Source organism: Macaca fascicularis, chromosome X, assembly GCF_037993035.2.
Source record: "Macaca fascicularis isolate 582-1 chromosome X, T2T-MFA8v1.1".
Lineage (NCBI taxonomy): Eukaryota > Metazoa > Chordata > Mammalia > Primates > Cercopithecidae > Macaca > Macaca fascicularis.
In genome coordinates this window covers 109363235-109386285 of record NC_088395.1, presented here as the reverse complement: position 1 = coordinate 109386285, position 23051 = coordinate 109363235, and the positions used below count along the sequence as shown (strand labels likewise).

The following is a 23051-nucleotide window of genomic DNA, read 5'->3' as shown; positions in this document are numbered from 1 at the left end:
CAAGGGTAGGGTAATGGAGGGTGAACACCCAGCTCTCTGGAAGGGACCCCTCTGCAGTGTGGACACCTCAATCTACAGAGGAGGGAAGAAGAGATAAATCAATGAATTCGATGTAGATTTGGGGTAAACAGCAAATAGGACTGTTTTTAATATGCACGTGAATTTTCCAAACAGAATTGCTATTATAATAAATATTTTCATAACATTCATTACTCCGTAAAATACACTTCTGTTCATTAAAAAAGAACGACAAAGGTGAATATAGCTGTGATGCCTCCTGGTGGCCAGAGAAATTATTGCACATCTGGGAGAAGAGTTGGGGCAGGAGAGGGGAGGGAGGAAGAAAGGGTGGAATCTAATTAATGCCATCAGGCACAGTATTCTGGAATTTTTCACATACTTGTCATAATTCGTGTGTATCCATTTATCTAGATTATTTTTTAAAAGTATATTTTCTGGGATATATAAATCTTTTTCTTTCATTTAGAATTTTTCAACATCAATAATATTGTTACTTAAAAACTATATGGGTCATAATTTTAAAAAAAGGTTTAGCGGATCACGAGGTCAGGAGTTTGAGACCAGCCTGGCCAACATGGTGAAACCCCATCTCTACTAAAAATACAAAAATTAGCCAGGCGTGGACGGCACCTGTAATCCCAGCTACTTGGCAGGCTGGGGCAGGAGAATCTCTTGAAACCGGAAGGCAGAGGTTGCAGTGAGCCGAGATGGAACCACCGTACTCCAGCCTGGGCAACAAGAGTGAAACTCCATCTAAAAAAAAAAAAAGTTTAATACTCTGGGATCATGTAATGGCAGACCCCAAGGAGATAAGATCATTCCCAGCCCCAAAAGCATGAAGACAAAATGAGAAAAACTTCAAAATAATTCAAAATTAACTGTTGATAGGGAGATAACAAGGGTATTTTTCTGGTTTACTTAGTCACTCCTAAAATCAGTAACCTTATATGAATAATGGTGATGATATTGGGTGATTTGAATGATACTTAGGATTATAGAAAACTAAATACATTTGAAAACATCTTGAGGCGTGCGTACTATCCTTTGAGGAAGATTAAAGCATTAACAGGCCTGGAGGCATCAAGTCAAAATAGAAAAATACCTTAAGTATTCCAAAGTTAGCTGCTGATCTGGAGAGAACAAGCTGTCTCTCTTATTTGCATAAACTTTCCTAAAGGCAGCACCCTGATGTGAATAATGGTCATAGTCATGGGTACCTTGGATGGCAGTTAAGATTAAAGGAGATGAGGTGTAAAGTGCATTTGCTTTCGGTGCATGTTACTTTCCCTCTCTCCAGCTCACCTGTCTCAAGGCCAACACCTGAGCTTCCACCTGAGCCCATTCACCACTTCAAGGATCAGCCAACTCGTGTGGCCCTACACCCAGGTCTCTTGGTACAAAGCATGAGATTTCACTTCCTCTGTCTTCCTCATCACCCAGAGGGGTTGTGGAGTGGGGACCTGTGAGGCACAATAGCTGGGGAGTGGAATCTGACCATTTCTCAAGGCCTGGAAGTCCATCTTCTAAAAGGGAGGCTGCCCAGAGCCATCTAGGGAGGGTGAGGGATGGAACCTCATTCCAATCTTGCCACTTTCCTGGGGAGGTGACTTAGGCTCTGTGAGGCTGAGCTTGGTCAACTGTGAAATGGGACTGACCATACCATCTCTACAGAGCTGTCCTGAGGGGTAAATGAGAAAACCTCTTGAGAATATACGGCATGGAGTTGGACTTCAATTATCTTTAAATGTTGGGACACAGCAGTAGGGACTCACTGGGCCTCAGGGTTAAGGCAGGCATTGTGAAAAATCATTTCTCATTACTTCCCTTTATAAGAAAACAGATAGTTGAAGAAAGCAAATATTCCTGTGATATGCGTTGAGTTCAAAGTTTTGTAGACAGTAGTTTCTCTACTTCTTGGGTGTTATCAGAAGCTTATAAGAGCTGTTCAACATCATTCCCCTGGGCTGACCCAAATCCAGTTTCCCTTGCCTGGAATACAGGTATGTCTTTGAACTCACCTGGTGATCTCAGTGATAGATAGCAAAGTAAGCAAAGTGTGATGTCTGCCTAATGGCTCCTCTGGACTACTTAGTATTTTAATGTATGTATAGGAAAATTCTGGTCTCATCCTGCAGTCATCAGTGCAGGAGTCCTCAGGTCATGTATTATCCAGCCACATCACACCAGGATTTCAGCCACCTGCTGCCTTCTGGAGACGCACAAATCCAATAGTTAGCAACATTTTTTGACACATAATTGTCTATTCTTTTGTTAGGTAATAACTAAATGTTTACTGAGCTCAGATTTCATGCTGTCCCAGTGGACGCATCTCATTAGCTCTGAATTGGAAATGAGAGGGTAAGAAAGGATATGAATATATGGGCAACTTTAAATGTTAAATTTGAGATGAGATGGCTCCTTCCCATTATTTTTTCTTTTGAATTTTTCTAGCTGCCCATTAATGTTTAAACTTGATCAAGTTTCAAGTAATTTAAGATTTTTCCAATGTCATTCGTTGGACTTACCAGCATCCATTGCAGCCACATGATGGAGATATCTCTTCTATCTCTCTTTATTGCTTTCTCTCTGTCTCTTTACATTCAAAGTTCCATAAAGAGTTTTCTACATTCCCTGTTAATATTCTCCACTTTCCACTGACTATCCCACTGCACTATGGCCTCTGTCCACAAGATCAAGTAACACATGTGAATTCAAACACCTCCAAAGTGTGTTTCTTGTGCAATTAAAAAATAATAAATGAAATGGAAAAGTCTACTCATGTCAAACAACCATCACACAAAATGAGATCAGGTTCTAAATGAGATGCATCCCTAAACCAGTCAAGGGATTTGGATAGTAGTTTGGACATATGAAAACTAACTACAGGGAATCACTGTCTTCTTTCATCAGCTTGGCTCAGGTGAGGTTCCAGATGTACAGGGTAACCCCACATGAGTTACAGTTTGAGTTAAATACAAGTAGTCTGGACAAATAGAAGGTATTTCATTAAAGAATACACTAAGTCATTGTTTTAGGCCAGTTCACTCCAGGGAAACTCTAGGTGCTTGAATACATCAGGTAAAAAAGGGGGCTTGAAAATAGTATCTGCAGATTTTATTAATGCTCCCTACAGCACACAAACCAAGTAAATGGGCCTGTTTTGGCAAGTTGGAAAGAGAGTATACATGACATGTAGGCATATATGGCAAATCCCACTGTTGAAATCTGAACATGTATTTGTTCTCCTTATGTTTCTTCCTTCCTCTTATTCCATGAGGTAGTCATGCATTTAGAGATAAAAATGTAAATTAAAAGTAAAACCTTAAGCCCCTCAACTGACTGAATAAACCTCCTCATGGCCAGGAGGACCCCCAAAAATCCTTAAAACTGAGTTCCTGGGCATGACAGGAAGTGGGGTCAGATACAACTTGTTATGCTCCCTCTCTTTTGTGGTTTAGATACAACAATTGACCAGCATTAATGTTAAATAGAGATCATAAGACTGGCAGAACAGACTCTTTGTGGCAATAAGATATCAAATTATAAATAAGACCTAAGGCCATGCCAGGAAAGGGTTAAGTCACACACTCTACACTTAAAGAATAAACTGCGTTCTAATTGACACAAGCTGTCCTTTTCATTTTTCTCCAGTAGCTAAACAAGTACTGGCCTCAAGATAAGCAACATTAAAACAACTTACAGCTCATCCACCACTAGATGCTGATCCCCAGCCCCTGTTCCACCAGCAATGGCTACAGTTTTGATTGGACAAGAGACTGATTTCGGTAACTTTCTTCTGATTAGAAGATCACCAACCATGGACCGGTTCTGGCCAGTTTAAAGAGGGCAGGACTTGAGTGCCTTTGTGTTCTGAAAAGTTCTTTTGACGTATAGGGCCTAATTGTGATACATTTAAATGTGAAGTCTCCACCCCAAGGTGAACCTGGTCCATATGTATAACATACATGTTTGTGCCAGGACCCCCTTCATAAATATTCATAGCTCCTCCTATAACGTGTTGTGTATGTATCTTTGTCCAACCCCTTCAGCTTAAATTCCTGTCTTAACCTCTCACTCCCTCAAAGTGTCTGCTTCTGGGCTTCTTCCAATGGCTACATTCCCAGCCCGTCAGAATGGCCACGCTGCAGGCTGTAATCTTTAATAAGAAATAAAGCCATCCTTTTAAAAATTTGTAAATTGGTGATATTTCAGTTCACAAAGCCATACCATTAAAAATACCATATTTCGTGTGTGGATCTATTCAAATGTAATAAAAATATAGAGAAATGTCTTAAAAATGTAAACCCCAAATTTTGCCTAGTGGTTACCTGTGAGGAAGAAGGAAACTAATGTAATCAGAGAACACTTCAAAGTGAATTTTAATTGCATATGATGTTTTATGTTAACATAGAAGGTTCTATTCTATAATTTTGTGTATTTCTGAAATATTTAATAAAAACTACTGTTTCCATATTTGATTCTGAATTCAAAGGAGATTCCTACTAATTTAAAATTTTAGGAAACATAATGAGCTCCAGAGATAATCAATAACCCCATGGCTGATTTTTAAAAATGTATCATTTTTGTGAATTACTTCCCACTTGATTATCTATGCAGACATATTTAATGTATATGCATTACACATGGATTTCATTTATCTGCAGACCTAACATTTGCGAAAGATCACTAAATTAATTATTAATTGTGCCCAAATATCCTACCCACTCTATCTGACTCCAAAACCACACCTCCCCTCTATTGGGAAATAAAATCTTTTCCTGTGAAAGGGTTGAGGCTAGGACAGAAGTGACTCCCCATAGTCCTGTACATAAGAACAGATCTGGTATTTGGGACCCAGGTCTCCTGATATCATCTGTTTCCCAGAAGACCCATCTTCATGGTCTGTCATTCTGTGCTGTCTCCTTTCTGAGGCTCAGTGAGAGGCTGCTATTAACATGTCCAAATGGAAGGTAAATGAAGATGTAAGGACATCAAATAAAAAATAATGAAACTATTTTCTTTCTCCTCCGCTCCACGCATCAGGTAACTTCTACAAAGAAAAGACAGAAAAGCTTTTCTCTCATAGAAATATGTAAACATTTTATTTCCTGCTGCTTCAACTCTAATTGACCTCTAGGAGATGTTCATGTAAACTACGTCTTTTGTAAAAGAGAAAACACAGGGAAAGCCAATACATATATTTGTTGTAGCATTACATGTTAGACACTTCACATAGGTTTAAGCATTGTACATTTTCTTCCCACAACAGTTCAGCGAGGTATGTATCAATATGCCCATGTTACAGATGCCCCAGTTCAGGTTCACAAGGGGTAACTCACTATTATTGGGTCACATATCTAAGTAGAAGCAGGAATAAGATCTACCAAATATATATATATATATATGAGATAAATACACTCATTTATATATAATATATATAATACACAAACAGGCCCACTTATATGTATTATTTAGCAAATTGAGATGAATCTTTTTAAAGTTCTTTCTGTTTTCATCCAGTATAATAGGCTAGGACATAAATCTGCATTACTTTAGTTCTTTAGTTACTATAATTTCACTTTTTTTTTTTTTTTTTTTTTTTTAAGGCAGAGTCTTACTCTGTCGCCCAGGCTAGAGTGCAGTGGCATGATCTCAGCTCACTGCAACCTCTGCCTCCCAGGCTCAAGCAATTCTCCTGCCTCAGCCTCCCGAGTAGCTGGGATTACAGGCACATGCCACCATGCCCGGCTAATTTTTGTATTTTTAGTAGAGATGGGGTTTCACCATCTTGGCCAGGCTGGTTTCAAACTCCTGACCTCGTAATCCACCCACCTTGGCCTCCCAAAATGCTGGGATTACAGGTGTGAGCCACCTCGCCCAGCCAACTTCCAATGTGTTTAAAAGTTTAAAATCTCTTTTATCAAAATAATAATTGAAAGAGTCCAGAAACATCTATAAGGAATAAACAACAGAAAAAACACTATTACAGTTCAATAGAATAGATTTCCATATTCCTCTTGAGATAGCCAAATTCTGTTTGATGGTTGAAGCAGGAAGTACAAGATCTGATTCGTCCTCAATATATGTAGAGTAAATATTGAAGACTATACTGTAAGTGGCAGATATTAACAGGACTTTATTGACCATGCCATTGAAAGAGCTGGGCACTCAGGCACTTACCACTGTTCAGGGCACATTGTCACCCATGAATGTATTAATTAATAAATTTGTGAGATATATCCTCGGATGGGGTACATATTTTCCTTATATTCTAAATAGACAGGATCTGAATATCACCACATTGGGCAGTAGGTTACTTTGGCCTCAAATGACATTTTCTCTTCTCTTAAAAAATATCTCCCCTTGAATGCAGTGTTTTCCAGATGTTATAAACCACCAATCGAATTTTGTCAGATCCACTTCCTGGGTATTAAATGCATCTTCCCCCAGGTCAAAGGACTCAGGGCAGCCCAGGAATAATCTCCTGCATCTTCTTTACTCCCTACCTTGAGTAAGTTGGCAGAGAGATGAATTTAGAGAGAAATGAAAGGGGCATTGTGGGCCCACCTAGTAAATCACTGAAGGCATCCAACAAGGATGCAGAGTGATAGGGTCAATTTTGCATGTGGGAACATGTGAAGATACCATGACTAAAATCCAGAAATAAACCATCGCATCCCAGGAGGAAATCCTGCACAGAGATTCTACAGAAAACAGTTGAAAGGGTCATGTAATATGGACAACAGGAAAGCTGCCCATTTGAGTAAATTATGGTAAGCCATGAGTCTACAACAGCACAGAGCTGCCTAAGCAGAAGGGGGCATTTGGTCAACACATGCAGCTCTGTTGGGGTAGGATCATAAATTTAACTCTACAAAAATAACTGCAAAGATGCAACATGTAAATGATAGTATAGGTGAGTGTTAAATTGTGCCTAAACTTGTCAGAGCAGTGTTGAGTTGTGACACAACTCACTGAGTTGATGAAAGGAGCTGAGGCAACAGAGAAAAGCCTCATGAAAAATCTCAGGGAGGATACAAGGAGAAAACAAATGAAAGCATGGAAAGTGTGACCTCCTGGAGAGAGTGTTCTGGCTAAGAATGTGCCTCCAGGAGGAAGGCATAAACATGCTGGCAGATGGGAGACCATTGGACCTGGGGTCAGAGAGAAACTATAGTGGGTGTATGATTTCCAGACAGCCTGAGGACCCAATTAGTGGTAAATCCTTCCTCTTGACATTTGCTTCTCACTTTAATGAAGGCTTAGGGCACTGACATCAACCACTTCACTATTTTCAGTGTTCCTGTCTCCTTCCTGCGCCCATGGACCTGTGAGAGGTCTTCAGGACACTTCTGTTCTCACCAAATTTGTGTAATTTCAGGGTGTAAAGGTGACATGCAGCATCTCACCGAAGCAAATGTGTTCTTCCACAATCAGTCCTAAATCTGGATGGCCTCAGACCTGGAGTGCCCAGTCAGTTATCTCAGAGCCCTGTCCGCTCCCCTGGGAGGCCCCCACTCTTCACTCCAGTCAGGCTGGACTCCCTGTTCCCTTTCTATTTTATGAGGTACAGGTGTTTTCTCCAGGAACCAGCAATCTCTATTCTAAGAATCTATCCCAAACATACATTTCAAAAAGACAAAAAGGCAGAAGAACAAGGTCATTCCTAGAAGAACAATTTGTAATAGGACAAGACTATAAATAAGACAAATGTCCACCAATAGGGGATTGACTGAATAAGGTGCATCTACATGTTAGAGTACAATGCACGTATACCAAGCAAGGAGGACTCTCTTTCTCTACTGCCATGTAATGATTTTCAAGATATACTATTAGGTGAAAGAAGCAAGGCACAGAAAAATGTGAGGAGCTGTTGCTGTTCAATATGGTAGGCACTGACCACATGTGGTTATTTAAACAAGGTATTTTAGATATATTTTATTTTAGATAAAACTAAAAATTTAGTTCCTCAGTTGCATTCACTGCATTTCATATATTCAATGCCACAGGTAGCTAGTGGCTACTGTATTTGACAGTGTAGACACAGAATATGTTCACCTCTACAGAAATTCTCCTGGACTCCACTAATGTAGAATATGCCACCTATGAAATAGGAGAAGTCTAATATAAATATTACATTTGGTTATAATATTATAAATTTGAATGTTAAAACAAAAATTGATCAATAGCCTGGGCAACATAGCAAGACCGCCTCTCTACTAAAAATTGAAAAGAAAAACATAGCTGGGTGTCGTGATGCATGCCTGTGATCCCAGCTACTGCAGAGGCTGAAATGGAAGAATTTCTTGAGCCTGGGGAGTGGAGAGGCTGCAGTGAGCTGTGATTGTGCCACTGCATTCTGGCCTGGGTGACAGAATGAGACCCTGTCTCAAAAAAAATTGATCAAAATGACTGCATGTAAGGGATGGAGGAACAGCGCAGGATGGAAGACAATCATGTGTATTCCCTGAAAAACATAATACATATTTGCTGGATCCATGCACAGAAAAGGACAAGAAACAATGACCAATCTAATAGCAATGAGCAACCCTAGTCTCCGGATTGAATTTACTAAAAACATTTCGCATTAAAAGGAATCAGGTTATTTGGAGAAATGATTTATTCCAGGTCTGAGTAGGAATTGTAGCTGATGACTCTGGACCCAACTAACATACCAGAAGACATGTCAAAAAGACCAGAAGCCAAACTAGAGGGGCTCCCACTTCACGAAGATAAAACTATTTGAAGGTCAAATAAAATAATGTAACAGAGTCAGTCAAGACAAACATAGAAGTATCTAGATCTAATGAAAATACTCCAAAAGAAAAACAAACAAATTATATTTATTGCTCACATTTGTAGGACCCCAGGGAAACATCTAATTATTTCTTCTCATGGGAACACAAACATCTAGTTGAAGGAAGCAAATATCTCTGTAATATGCATTAAGTTCAAAGTTTTAGAGAAAGAAAGGATTCTGCATTTTGAAGTATTTCATTGTCTTATAGAAGCTACTCAACATCATGCTTCTAAGCACACCCAAATCCAGCTTCCCAGGTTGTAGGTGGGGGCAGTGTGCAAGATAGGCATGACTGGGAACTCACCTGGCAAGCTCAGAGATAGATAGCACCAGGGACGCAAGGTTTGGTGTTTGCCCAGAGGCTGCTACTGGGCTACTTGCTATGTTGATATATTTATAGAAAAATTCTGGACCTGTCCTGTAGCCACCTGTGCACAGGTCCTCAGGTCATGCATTAGCCGGCCACAGCAACCAGCATTTCAGCCACCTGCTGCCTCCTTGAGGGACAAAAATCTTAGCACTACTGGCATACCTTTGACACACAATTATCCATTCTTTCATTTGCCAGATACTAAATGTTTATATGATATGTGTGTGTATATATATATATACACACACACACGCACGTATAACCTTTAAATTCAAATTTTGGAAAAGGGTTTTCTACATTCCTCATTTCCCTTTGATTGCTTATCCCACTGTACTATATCTTCTGTCTATATGATTGCAATGAATGTCCTCTCACCAAGGTCATAATCATCCACCTTTTCTCATTTTTCTCATCTGGTTTTTCATATAAATATATTAATATACAAAGTATTCATTTTAGTAACCTCCCAAAGTACGCATGCTTGCGCAGACTGCTTCTTTCACCTAGCAACGGAGCTTTGACAGTCTCCCAGGCTTTGGAGCATGATGTACTCGACACAAATCTAAGCTGTCCCTCTCCCTAACTGTGTGGTCTCAGGCAGTCTTTACTCACTCTGTACTTCAGATTTTCATCTACGAAATGGGAATTAGTAACAGTTTCTACCTTGGAAGGGTGCTCTGAAAATTGACTCAATGCCTAAAAAGGACTTGGCAAAGAATATGTTTTAGCCATTTTAACTTCTTTTCTTCTGTCTTTACTGGCCATTAGTATCTCTACTATCGCTATGGGATAGACTCATGTTTATTCATAATCAATAAACTTTGAGGTATGTTCTCAGTGAAACAAGCAAGTTATATTAAATGTAGGATGAACCTTATCTTTTGAAGATAAGTATATAAATACATACATTTCTGAATAAATTTATAAGTACCTGCATAAGAAAACTTCTGAAATAATATTATACAGATGAAAACATTAGGATGTTTATTTCAACATTCTTGATCTATAAATGTGAAAAAAGAAGTGGCTATAGACCTTGGCGGGTTGCATTTCAGTGGCGGGGTGGGGGAACAAAGCACCATTAGATGAGCAATGAGGACTGAGGTGGAGGAATGTGAGTTGAGTATTGAGAATTCTTCATAGAACTTTGGTTGCAATGGAGAGAATATATGTAAAGAGAACTGTAACTGTGGATGTAGAGAGGGGTCCAGGGTATTAAATTATGTTTTAAAATTATCAATGATAAGAGACTCTGTCACATTGAATATTAAGAGGAAGGGGCCATCTCTTTTTAGATCTACAAACTGAATTCATCACGCCCCTATTTCCACACTTCACTTCCTTCTTTCTATTCTGGGGAAGCTAAAACTTCACAAAAGGGATTGTGTAGAGTTTGGCCTTAATGTCTATTAACTGTAGGGAGGGAGGGAGGGATGGATGGATGGATGGATGGATGGAAGGATGGATGGATGGATGGAAGGAAGATATGTCAAACAGCTGCTGGTAATTTATGGTATTTTCTCTCTCAGGACAGAGTTCTCACACAGGTGACTGAATCTGTGGCATTGGTGGCTGAGAGCAGGCAGTTTTGCAGGTCTCTGCAACTGATGGCAGCAAGATGGGAGCACCCAGCTTCAGTGTTCAGAAGCAGATTTAGGCCGACTTCCACACCTTACATCCTGGAGTGATCCACCCTGACTTGAACAGGTGAGGTCTCAGACAGGCTTGCTTTCCACAATGGGGAAAAGATTACAGCCTGCTCAGAGGTGTGTTGTGGTCCAGCTCTTGTGTCATTCAAAAAGAATCCACAAAGTGCAGATCCAGATCCTCTCCGAACTTGAACTCAACCAATGTCATGGAGAGACATTCTTAATCCCCTTCTATGAAAACAGTGTCATTAGAAGCACCCAGAGGCCACACACACACCCTGGAAATGTAATGCCAGCAGTAGCTCTAGAACGTGCAGGCTCATGTGCCTGTTGCTCATTGTTTTTAGGCTACATATGAAAATGGACCATTTTGCAATAAAAATATAATGCAATGATTATCAGATCATTTTGTATACTAGGGAATTTTTAAAGTTATCTGAACATCAAATTAAATATAATGACAATGAAAGAATTTCCACCTGTCATGTCATCCAAATATAAAAAGAAACCATTCAGGATTCCAGTAAGGTGGGCATGCGGGGAAGTCTACCCTGTTTCATATTGGTGGTGGGGATGTCACTTAGTACAACCTCTTTCCAGGTTGATTTGGTAATTTCTATTAAAGACTCTATGTATCCCCCATCTGCATGTGTTTGGGGACTGCTCCTTCAAGTATTCACCCTCAGCATGACCCCTGCCCCTCTGAGAGTGCTTATTCTTCCTGACACAGGAACTGTCTGCAGACTCCAGTTTCTAAAGTACTGGCCCAGACACACTCCCTTGACTACAGAGTAGGAAACTTAGGTCTGACAAGGTTCTCTGTCTTTCAGAAGAGAGACAGAACTGGGAGCTTGGCTTCAGAGCTGAAGATACAGATTTCAGTAGTGACCTGGGTCAGCAGGAAAGCAAGATTTACTTGGTTATGGTGTGATGTGCAGCTCAGCATCAGTCTGCCTGGGGGCATATAGGGTGCAGGTCTCTGCTTTTCCACTTAGTGGCAGGATGCTCCCCAGCCAGATTGCTTAACTTGCAAACATCACTGTTTCTTCAGCTACAGGATGGTGTAGAGATTATATCCTCTACCTCCCAGGAATGTTGTGAGAAATTCATGAGATAGAAAAGTACCAGCGTTCAGGAAGGGTGAGTCCCCATGGCTCCCTGAGGCCAGAGATACTGCCCTTCTGTGGGACTTTATGTTACAACCACCCTATGACAATGCACAAATAAATGGTCATTCAATTACAAAAGAGTACAAGGACTTACATTTAATCAGTTTATCCAATATTGATTACTATAATAATCCACAGTGTGAATCGGAAAGTAATTACATGGAAATCACTTCTCCTTCCTTCCCATCTAAGGTCTCAGAAGTGCTTTCTCAGATGTGATCTCATTAACCTCTATATAGATCTGAGAGGTGTTAACCAAAACTGGCCAGCACAGGGGAAATGACTCACCTAAGGCCTTATAATGGGCCTGGCCCCCCATGTTCTATTGCATTGTTTTTCTGCAAAGCCTCATCTTGCAGGGTTACATTATACATATTTTTCTTTTTCTTTTCATTTTAGCAAAAGATAAAAATATATACTTTTTATTGTTAAGAAACATTTTCTTAAATAAGTACTTATTTCATTGCTTACTGAAATGGCTTTTTTCTTACTGACCCATTGAAACCATGTTGGCTATGTTCAACATAACTAGAGATATCTTTGGCATTTTCTTCCCTTAGCTTCATATCTTGTAAAACATCTTGTACAAAAAAGTAAATTTACAGAAAAACACACATATAAATCACTTATTAATCCCCAAATGTAGTAAAATAACATAGCAAAAACTTTATCAAATCCATTTCGTGCACAAACTGGACAGATCTGTTACATATAATCTCTATATGCATCTGCAGTGTTTTATAAATTGGTGCTTTGACATCAAAAAGGAAGTATACAAAAAGGCCCCTCTTGTAATATCAATGACTCAGAATGATCTCACTATCATTGCATCTCAAATTTCCTTGAATTTATACTCATCACTGCCATATCACCATTCTTACAAAAGCAGTTAAGGAAAAAGATGCAGTGTGATTATAAGTAACATTCAAAATTTCATGTTATCAAGAGTTGAGCAGAGTACTAATTTTCCCTTTATAAACACATGCACATCCACGTAGAAATTCAAAGTCAAACTGCATAAAGTGCTTTTATCGACAGAAGGCATCACACACATTCCCAAGCAGCACTGTTCCCATGAGAAACTGAAAACGTTATTTCTTTGAATCTGGAATGCATCTTCCCTCTTCCAGGTGTAACCATTCAGTTTTTCCTGGAGCGATTCCAGCTTGTTTCCTTCTGGTGCCTTCCTTAAGAAATTTTGCAGTTGTTTCTGGTGCAGTTTTTGGGTGGGCTCTGGGGTGGGCAGACGATCTTCACTTTGCAGAGGCTGCTCCTTTTGTGGGTGGAGCTGGTGGTGAGGGAGTAGGAGAGGCCTCGCATCATCCTGGCATTCAGGCCCTTAGCCATGGAGAAGGACTTGAGGTGGCTTCTTAAGGCAATGGGGAGCGGGAGCTTGTCTACCAGATGCACAGGTGTGCAAGACACGATGGTGCGGCAGCAGAGGTCTTGCAAGCTCAGTACCTTGCTCGGCCTCCCGAGCCAGTTCAACCTGTGCCGCAGCAGCACGATCCTGGCCAGCTCCGTGAAAGACTCTATGATGTTGAAATTACATAGAGGGCTGACCTCAAAGAAGGTCACGCCCAGGCGCTCAGCATAGGCCTGGGCCTGCTCCCTGGGCACCTGCCTCTTGAATGCCAGATGTAGGCGATTCCCCACCAGGATTTTAGGGACACCAGGGGCATGCTCATCGATCTTCTTAATCCATCGATCCATACCCTCGAAAGACCAGCGGTTTGCAATGTCGTAGACCAGGATCACTCCTTGTGCACCACGAGAGTAGGAGCGGAATATGGTACAAAATCTTCCCTGCCCCGACGTATCCCAGAGCTTCAGCTTCACCCGCTGGCCGTCCAGCAGGATGGTGGTCGTCTTGTAGTCGATTCCCCCCAGGTGGCTGTACGGGGACTCGGCCGTGCCGTCCTGCAGGCTCTCCAGGATCTCACCCTTGCCCACGTCGCTGTCGCCCACCAGCAGGAACTTGAGCAGGAAGTCGTAGGCCTGGTCGGGGCTGCCTGGGGCGCTCATCATGCTGGCCCCGCCCCGCGCCTGGGCCAGACCAGCAGGGTTGCACGCAGAGGCGGTGCCGGGCCTATTTTTCTTGAGAAATTAACATAGAACATAAAAAATGGGATGGCGAAGTTTATGAAATAAAGCGAAATGAGGTGGTGGCTTTGATGGTTTTCTTTTACAAACCCTGGGAAACTGCTTCAGCGATTGTTTTACTTTTTCTTATCCAAAACAGAGTAGAGACACAGCAGTTAATTCATCATTGAAACCTTACATTTCTCTTAACATTGCCATGTGATCGTTATGTAACGATGCCGTTTGGATTACGTCAAAGGACTCTCCTTTAAAGTAAGGACAGGTATGAAATAGGAAGGGGACTAAGATGTGTTGAGTACTGTATGAACCCTACGCTGTGTATGACGCTTAAAATAATTTGTTCTTTTACTTGTCAGAACAATTGTCTTTGGTAGCTATGATTGTTTCCATTTTACAAATGAGAAAAGGCAAACTCAGAAATGTTATGTAATTTTTAAAAATCTTGCTGTTAGTGTAGAGATCACAGAAATCACAATCCTGAGCCAGGGCTCTCCTCATATAATGCACCATACATCCTTTTTACTCTGTGGCCATGCAGGGTTTAGGAGTAAGTGTGAACTGTCTGTGCATGTGATCCTTGACAAGCCACGCATGTTTGCATGGGCACTAATACTTTTCTTGCTGCAGGTGGACATCTCCCATAAATATAAGAGTCAAGATCTCAGAAGAGACATCTAGGATATGGATTTTGCTAGAGTGTCTCATAAATAATATTCACCCAAGAAAGATGTGTTGAAATAACACATGCATCCATCAGTGAAGGGTTTTAGATTTAACACATGTACAGCTCCTATAACAAAACAGCAAAACTGACAAAATATGTAAATGGTTCATGGATGACAAAACGCAAATGGCCAATAATCATAAGAAAATGCATTCTAGCTCACTAATACATTAAGGAATGCAAATGAAACCATCTAAATACACTTTTATCATCTATCGTTTGACAAAATTTAAATGTAGAAAAAGCTGAATAAGAATTTTTTTTTTAATTTGCAAAAGAAAAAGGTAAAAAGTGGTTCTGTGTGTGTCTGGGTATGGGGGCGGGATGAGGGACCAAATACATCAAGGAAATGGAAACACACTTATCAGTTATAAATACATTTAAATATTGTAACAACGGGTACAAAGATGGTTAAAGAAATGAGAATGCTCAGACACATATAAGGGAGTTTAAATTACTGAAATCAAGCCCCAAAGGATAGATGTTTAAGCATGTAATGGATGAAACATTTTTCACATGTACAAAATATCCAGGTAAGAGGTTATTTGCTACAGCATTGCTGAAATCTTTTTAAAAAGGAAAAAATGAGAAGCATTCTAAGTATGCATCAATACAAAACAAACAATAACAAAGTTATCTCCCTAATTTACACAAACTCCCCTAAAAACATTGCCATGATCTGAATGGTGGAATCTGACCATTTCTCGAGCCCTGGAAGCCCATCTTCTTCTTTTTTTTTTTTTTTTCTTGAGACAGAGTCTCACTCTGTCACCCGGGCTGGAGTGCAGTGGCCGGATCTCAGCTCACTGCAAGCTCCGCCTCCCGGGTTTACGCCATTCTCCTGCCTCAGCCTCCCGAGTAGCTGGGACTACAGATGCCCACCACCTCGCCCGGCTAGTTTTTTGTATTTTTTAGTAGAGACGGGGTTTCACTGTGTTAGCCAGGATGGTCTCGATCTCTTGACCTCGTGATCCGCCCGTCTCGGCCTCCCAAAGTGCTGGGATTACAGGCTTGAGCCACCGCGCCCGGCCATGGAAGCCCATCTTCTAAAAGGGAGGTGCTCAGGGTCCTCTAGGGAGGATGAGGGATACAATCTCTTTCTAATCCTGCCACTTACCTGAAGAGGCGACTTAGGTTCTGTGAGCCTGAGCTTGGTTATCTGTGAAATGGGACTGACCATACCATCCTGACGGAGTTGTTCCCAGGCATAAATGGGAAAACCTGTCCAGAGTATATGGCATGCAGTGGGAGACTTCAATGGCCCTTTAAATTTTGAGACATAGCAGTAGGGGTTGGCTGAGCCTCAAGGCCAAGGCAGGCATCGTGAAAAATCATTACTCATTGTTTCTCCTAATGAAAACACAGATATCCATATAAAGAAGGCAAATCTCCCTGATACACCTTGATTTCAGAGTTTTAGAGATGGAGTTCTCTACATTCTTGTGTGTTTCATAATCTCACAAAAACTGTTCAACATCATGCCTCCAAGAAGACACAAATCCAGTTCCCCATGCTGGTAAGAAAAAAACTGATCGGTGTAAATGTAAAAACATATGTTCCAGGGCATCCATACAATGAAACACCAGGTAGCAGTGACAAGGCTGTAGAAAGGTGACCGAGAGAGGTGGAGGCAGTAGAGCAGCATCTGGGGAACTGTGTCTATAGTGTCCTGGAGAGGGGAAGACTGAGAGAGAGTGTGAGAAGGTCTGAGAAGCCTGTACAGGGATAGAGTTATGGAGAGTGAATGCCTTGCTCTCTGGGAGGGACACCCCGCCCCCCCGTCTCCACCCCCTCCCCCTCTGACAGTATGGACAATTCAACCTACCCTGAGAAGGGAAGAGATGATAAATCAGTGAATGCGATGTAGACTTGGGGGTCAACAGCAAATGCACCTGCTTTAATATACATGTGAATTTTCCAAACAGAACTAGAACCAAAGTAAACAAGTTATTTTGAAACATGTTACTCTGCAAAATGTACAAAAACAGAGATAGCTGTGATGCCTTCTAGTGGCCAGAGACAGAAACGCAGCTCTGATAATCTCAAACCGGGGACTCAGGAAGAGGGAGGGATGGAGGTTGGAGGTTAGCTCCAAGGTACCAGCCACAGTTTTCCGGAATTATTCACCTAATAGTAGCGATTTCCATGTATCCATCATGTTCCAGAATATATGAAACTGATATTGGTTCCAATTCCCTCTGCAACTAAAGTTGCATCCATGATTGTGTATTTGGGGTGGTAGAGCTAGAGGACACACACACACACACACACACACAAAACCTCTGTCAATTAGACTTGTTATTTACTTCTTTCACAATAAAATAGAATATAATGAATGCTTTTTCAAATTAATGAAAATTATGTACACCTTAACTTTGACAATTTGTTCCAAAGTATTTTGTGTGTTCAAATTTTCATCAAAATACTTTTATTCCCAAATCCAATTTTCAAACAGTATACAAGAGCATACTGATAAATCAAAATTAACCTGAGCTCTCACTGGTCAACTCCCACTCCTTAACCCCAAGGGGTCTGCTGTTCCTAGGATGGTGCATACTCTCCTGACATGTCCCTGTAGGTGAGGTGCACATCAACACGTTTACCTACACACACATGTTGTCTTTTCCAAAAGTGCAATCACGGTACTTATTTGTATCTTGTCATTATAAATTCTCAAGATTTTAAAATGCATTTTATTAGTTCTTGAGGGGTTGGCATATTTTAGTATGTTTATTGTTCATGTACATTTCATTTAAATTCTCTGTTGAAATAGTTGCCATTTTGTTACTATGTTTCACAAATCATGGATACTAACCCAATTAAACTTCAAAATTTGACTTTAAAATTATACAGATCTTAAATTTCAAAAGAAAAAACATTGAAAAACACCTGGGGAGCAGGTACTGTCAGCCTGGAGGGAGATTAGAGCATTCAGGGCCCTGGAATAATGAAGAGAAAATGATAAAAGTTTAGAGTATTACGGAGTTGTGCTGATCAGGAAACAACAAAGTTGTCTCCCTGATTTACATAAACTCCTCCAAAGGCAGCAGCCTAATTTGAATAATGGTCATAATGACCTTGGATAGCAGTTAAGATTAAAGGAGATGAGGTGTAAAGTGCATTTGCTTACGGTAATTTAGTGCATGTTTCTTTCCTTCTCTCTAGCTCACCTGTCCCAAGGCCAACACCTAAGCTTCTGCCTAAGCCCACTTGCCACTTTAGGGATCAGCCCTCTTATGTGGCCCTACACCCAGATCTCATGGCACAAAGCACAGGATTTTGCTTCCCTTGTCATCTTCAGAGGAGTTGTTGAGAAGGAACCCATGGGACCACAATAACAGGGGAGTGGAATCTGACCATTTATCAAGCCCTGGAAACCCATCTTCTAAAAGGGGGTGATCAGGGTCCTCTAGGGAAGGTGAGGGATGGAACCTCATTCCAATCCTGCCGCCTACTTGGAAAAGTGATTCAGGCTCTGTGAGCCTGAGCTTGGTTAGCTGTGAAATGGGATTGACCATATCAACCTTACAGAGCAGTCCTGAGGGGTAAATGAGAAAATCTGTTGAGAATATACAGCAGGGAGTGGCCTTTAAGTATTGGTACACAGCATGAGGGACTGGCTGAGCCTCAAGGCTAAGGTAGTCATCATGAAAAATCACTTCTCATTGTTTCTCCTAATGACAACACAAACATTGTGAAGAACAAGCAAATCTCTCTCTCAAATGCCTTAATTTCAAAGTTTTAGAGACCAAAGGTCTCTGCATTCTTAGGTGCTTGGAAAGTTCACAAGAGCTATTCAACATCATGCCTCTGAGCAGACCCAAATCCACTTCCCCATGGTGGAAAGGCAGGCGTGTTTGTGAACTCACCTGGTGAGTTCCATGACAGATCACATCACGGACACAAGGAGTGGCGATTGTCTAATGAGTGCTCCAGCACTGCTCAGTATTTTAATATGTTTATAGGAATATTGTAGACCCATTTTGCAGTAAACAGTGCAAGGTTCTCAGATCACACAGTATCTAGTTACATCACAGAAATCTAGGAATTACAAGAATTTCTATAACACAATTTTCTATTCTTTCATTAGGTAATAACTAAATGTGTATTGAGCTTTAAAAGCATACTAGTCTACTGGAGGTGTCTAACTGAAGTGGAAAGAGGGTAAGAATTCAAATGAATATATGGGTAACTTCGTGGCTCACATTTGAGAGGAGATGGTTTCTTCAAATTAACTTTAAACTTTCTCAAATTTCAAAGAATTGTTTTAAATATCCTTTTTTGTTCCTCATCACCTGATACAGTTTGAATATATGTCCCTGCCAAATTTCATGTGGAATTCTAATCCCTAATGTTGGAGGTTGGGTCTGGTGGGAGGTGTTTGGGTCATGGGGGCAGATCCCTCAAGGCTTAGTACTGTCCTGGTGATAGTGAGTTCTCCTGAGATCTGGTTAAGTGTGTGGCACTCCCCCACCCCGCCCCCGCCACTTTCTCTCTCCTGCTTTCATCATATGACATACATACTTCAGCTTCAGGTTCCATCATGAGTAAAAGCTCCCTGAGGCCCTCTCAGAAGCTAAATAGATGCCGGTGCCATGTTTGTAAGCCTGCAGAACCATGAGCCAATTAAACATCTATTCTTTATAAATTACCCAGTCTTAGGCATTTCTTTATAGCAATGCAAGAATGGCCTAATATATCATCAATTCAATTCAGCCACAGGATATCTTTCTTTCTTTTTTTTTTTTTTTTTTTTTTTGAGACGGAGTCTCGCTCTGTCGCCCAGGCTGGAGTGCAGTGGCCGGATCTCAGCTCACTGCAAGCTCCGCCTCCCGGGTTCACGCCATTCTCCTGCCTCAGCCTCCCGGGTAGCTGGGACTACAGGCGCCCACAACCGCGCCCGGCTAATTTTTTGTATTTTTAGTAGAGACGGGGTTTCACCGTGGTCTCGATCTCCTGACCTTGTGATCCGCCCGCCTCGGCTTCCCAAAGTGCTGGGATTACAGGCGTGAGCCACCGCGCCCAGCCAGGATATCTTTCTTTTCTCCTCTCCCCTCTTCTCTCTTCCTTCCTCTCCCTTTCCTTTGCCCTCCCCCTCCCCTCCCTCTCTCCCTCTTTGACTCTGTCTTTTCCTTCTCCTTCAAAAAATTGTCTACATTTTCTACATTCTCTATTAACATTACTTCCCATTTACTCTTTACTCCACTGCACTGTGGCTTCTGTCCCCAGGATTGCAATGAACATGATCTCGCCAAGGTTACAATCCCCCTTTTGGTCACTAGGTTCAGTTTTTTGTTTACATATATTACCATACTGAGTATTGCTTTTAATGAACTCATAAAATATGCATGCTTGTCCAGTTGCTTCTTTAAACTTAACACAAATCTGTGACAGGTTCTGGAGCATGAGGTACTGGACACAAATCCAAGCTGTCCCACTCCCTAACTATGCAGTATCAAACAAAGTCTTTATTCTCTCTGTCATTCAGTTTTTCATCTATAAAATAAGGATTAGTCACAGTATCTACCTTGTAAAACAGTTATGAGCACTGACTGACTCAATACATTAAAAGCATATGATTCATAAGAAATGTTAGTCATTTTAAATTCTTTTTACATATCTTACTGGCATTAGTATCACTGTAGATATGAAAAATAGGATATCGGCCAATGAATAGTTTCCTACGGCCACCATAACAAATTATCACAAACTTTGCACATTTAAACAACAGAATTTCATTATCTCATGGTTCAGAAGTACAAAACCAAAGCCCAAAGTACAAAACCAAGGTGTACGCAGGACCACACTGCCTCCAAAAGCTTTAGGGGAGAATCCTTTCTTAGCTCTTCCAGCTCCTCCTTTGTTTGGTTTGAGGCAGCACAACTCCAATCTCTACCTCAATCTTCACATGGCCTTCTTCCTTGTGTGTGTCAAATCTCCCTCTGCTTTCTTTTATACAGACACCAGTCATTGGAGTTAGGCATCAACCTACATTCAGGATATTTACTTCTGGAGATCTTTCACTTAATTATATCTACAAAGACCCTATTTCTAAATAAAGTTTGGGTGGGTTAGGATTGGGACATGTTTTGAGGGGGACACAATTCTACCTACTAAAGTTAAACACGCAAGTTACACTACAAATGTTAGATAAGGTAGTTTTTATAGGTTAATATATAAATGCTGTATGCATGTTTAATCTAGGTTTTTATCCTCTGTGTATGAAATACTCTTAAAGTACAGAGATAGGTCAATGATATCAAGAGACAATGCAATAAAAACCAATATTAATCTCTCCAAAACACAAGAGACAATGCAATAAAAACCAATATTAATCTCTCCAAAACACTTGTAGACACACAAACAAAATGAAAAAGAATCCGATTTAGTCAATCAGCAAAGTCATAAATTATAATGCAGTATATGGTTCCACTGTGAAAATATATGTATCTATCTCTCTCTACATGGGTTTATAGGTATGTGTGTGGCTAAAAATAAGTTAGTATACTACATGGACAGAAAAAGATCTGGAGAATAGATACCAGTAAATTAATACAGGCCATCTTTGTATTATGGAGATGGAGAAGATTTGGACAGAATATTTTTAATTTCTAATATATATTTCAATTATGTTTCATATGGCTTAAACAATAAAAAAGTTAATAATGTGACAAAGTCATTAAGATAATGTTTTGTAAATCAGGAAAATCTGTGACCATAGTCACAAAATGATAGCGTAGAAATACATTTATTGACTAAGAATCATGTTCATATGCTGTGGTACAAAAATAGTATATTAAAAACATTTATTTAATAAATCAGTATATTTGCATTGGAGGGAGATAGAGGATATTTGTTTTATAAATTTGCAATTCTCTAGTGTTTTAAATGTGGAAGTTTCATTGTTCAAAATGTTAACAACAAAAAACACTATAATTGTGAACTGATTATATTTATGATGCCCACATATTCATTGCTCTGGACACACGCATATAGGAAATTCCAGAAAGCTTTGTTCTCTACAGTTCTATACAATAGAATACATGTGCCTCCCTTACTCCCCTCAAATCTCCTACGCCTTTCCAAGCTGTTGGTTGACTTCCATTTCTGCAATTCTGACTCTGGGCACCAGGTGAGAGCATTCTCTCTTTCTTCCAATGAAAAGGCATAATTTGCATAAACAGAAACAAAATTTTCCTCAAACTAGATAATGAAACAATAAGTACAGTATGACCACAACTCTCTTTGAAATATTCATATGTTTACAAAAAGATGGACAGGTCATATACATAGTTTGTTTCCTTGCGTACTCCTATGTCTACATCTAATTAGTTTATTAAATGGGTTTTGGGGGCCTAGGCCTAATTCAGAGGTTCAAATATTTTATGATGAAATGCTACCGGAAATTTTATAATGGATGGATCAGGGTGACAACACTGAAATACAGTGATCAATTTCAAGGTTACAGGAGGAGAGAAAACCAGAGCCAATAAGCCTACTAATTTGACACTTTAGTAATAAAGGACACCACTTCTGAGGTACTCAGGCCGAATAAGCTGAATTTGATCAAACTTCTAAATCTAATTACCAATTAAAAAAAAATAAGAGGGGCTAGAGGAAATTAATAAACAACACAATAAGAATCCAATCAGCAAAATCCATAATGCACTCTCCAAAGGATGAAAGATCCAGTTTTGTAAGCAAATAAATAGAAAGGTTCTTTTTTAAAGAACAGATAGCTTTTAAGAGACAACACTTCAAGGAGAGTTAAAGAGAAAGTAAAATTAAAATCACAAGGAGATACTACCACATGTTTACCAGAAAGAGAAAAATGAAAAAGATAGAAAATACCAAGTGTTGATGAGGATGTAAGCAGTAGAAGTCTAAACACTGCTAGTGGGAATATAGATTGGAACAACCACATTGAAAAACTGTTTGACAGTATCCACTGAGCTGAAGATACACATGTCATATGACTCAGAAATGCCACTCTTTGGTCCATCCCCAGGAGAAATGGCCTCACCCATCAAAGGAAATCAGACCAGCCCTGCCTTTCAACCAGTTGAAGGATAGAAACTAGAATAAATGTGATTTCCATTTGTAAAAGCACTCTGAGTTCCTGAAAGGGAATAGAATTAACTGTGGAAGTTCAAGGAATTATTTCAACAGCCAGGTTGTCTAAGGAAAACTTAACTGTGATGATTATTATCTTTTT

General features: G+C 40.2%; 1 protein-coding gene across 30 annotated transcripts in view; it reads right to left on the bottom strand.

The window, feature by feature from the left end:
* Positions 1 to 23051, bottom strand: part of RAB40AL (RAB40A like) — a 257934-nt gene that overhangs the window by 39927 nt on the left and 194956 nt on the right. For 23 of the 30 annotated variants that reach the window (XM_074029563.1, XM_074029554.1, XM_074029568.1 and 20 more), the window contains one exon: positions 12093 to 14106. The exons of the other annotated variants lie outside the window; for them this stretch is intronic. In XM_074029563.1, coding sequence (XP_073885664.1) covers positions 13198 to 14037 — 840 coding nt within the window. In that variant the 5' untranslated portion in view covers positions 14038 to 14106 and the 3' untranslated portion in view covers positions 12093 to 13197. Of the gene's footprint in view, positions 1 to 12092; positions 14107 to 23051 lie in introns of those variants that run through there. 30 annotated transcript variants of the gene reach the window in all.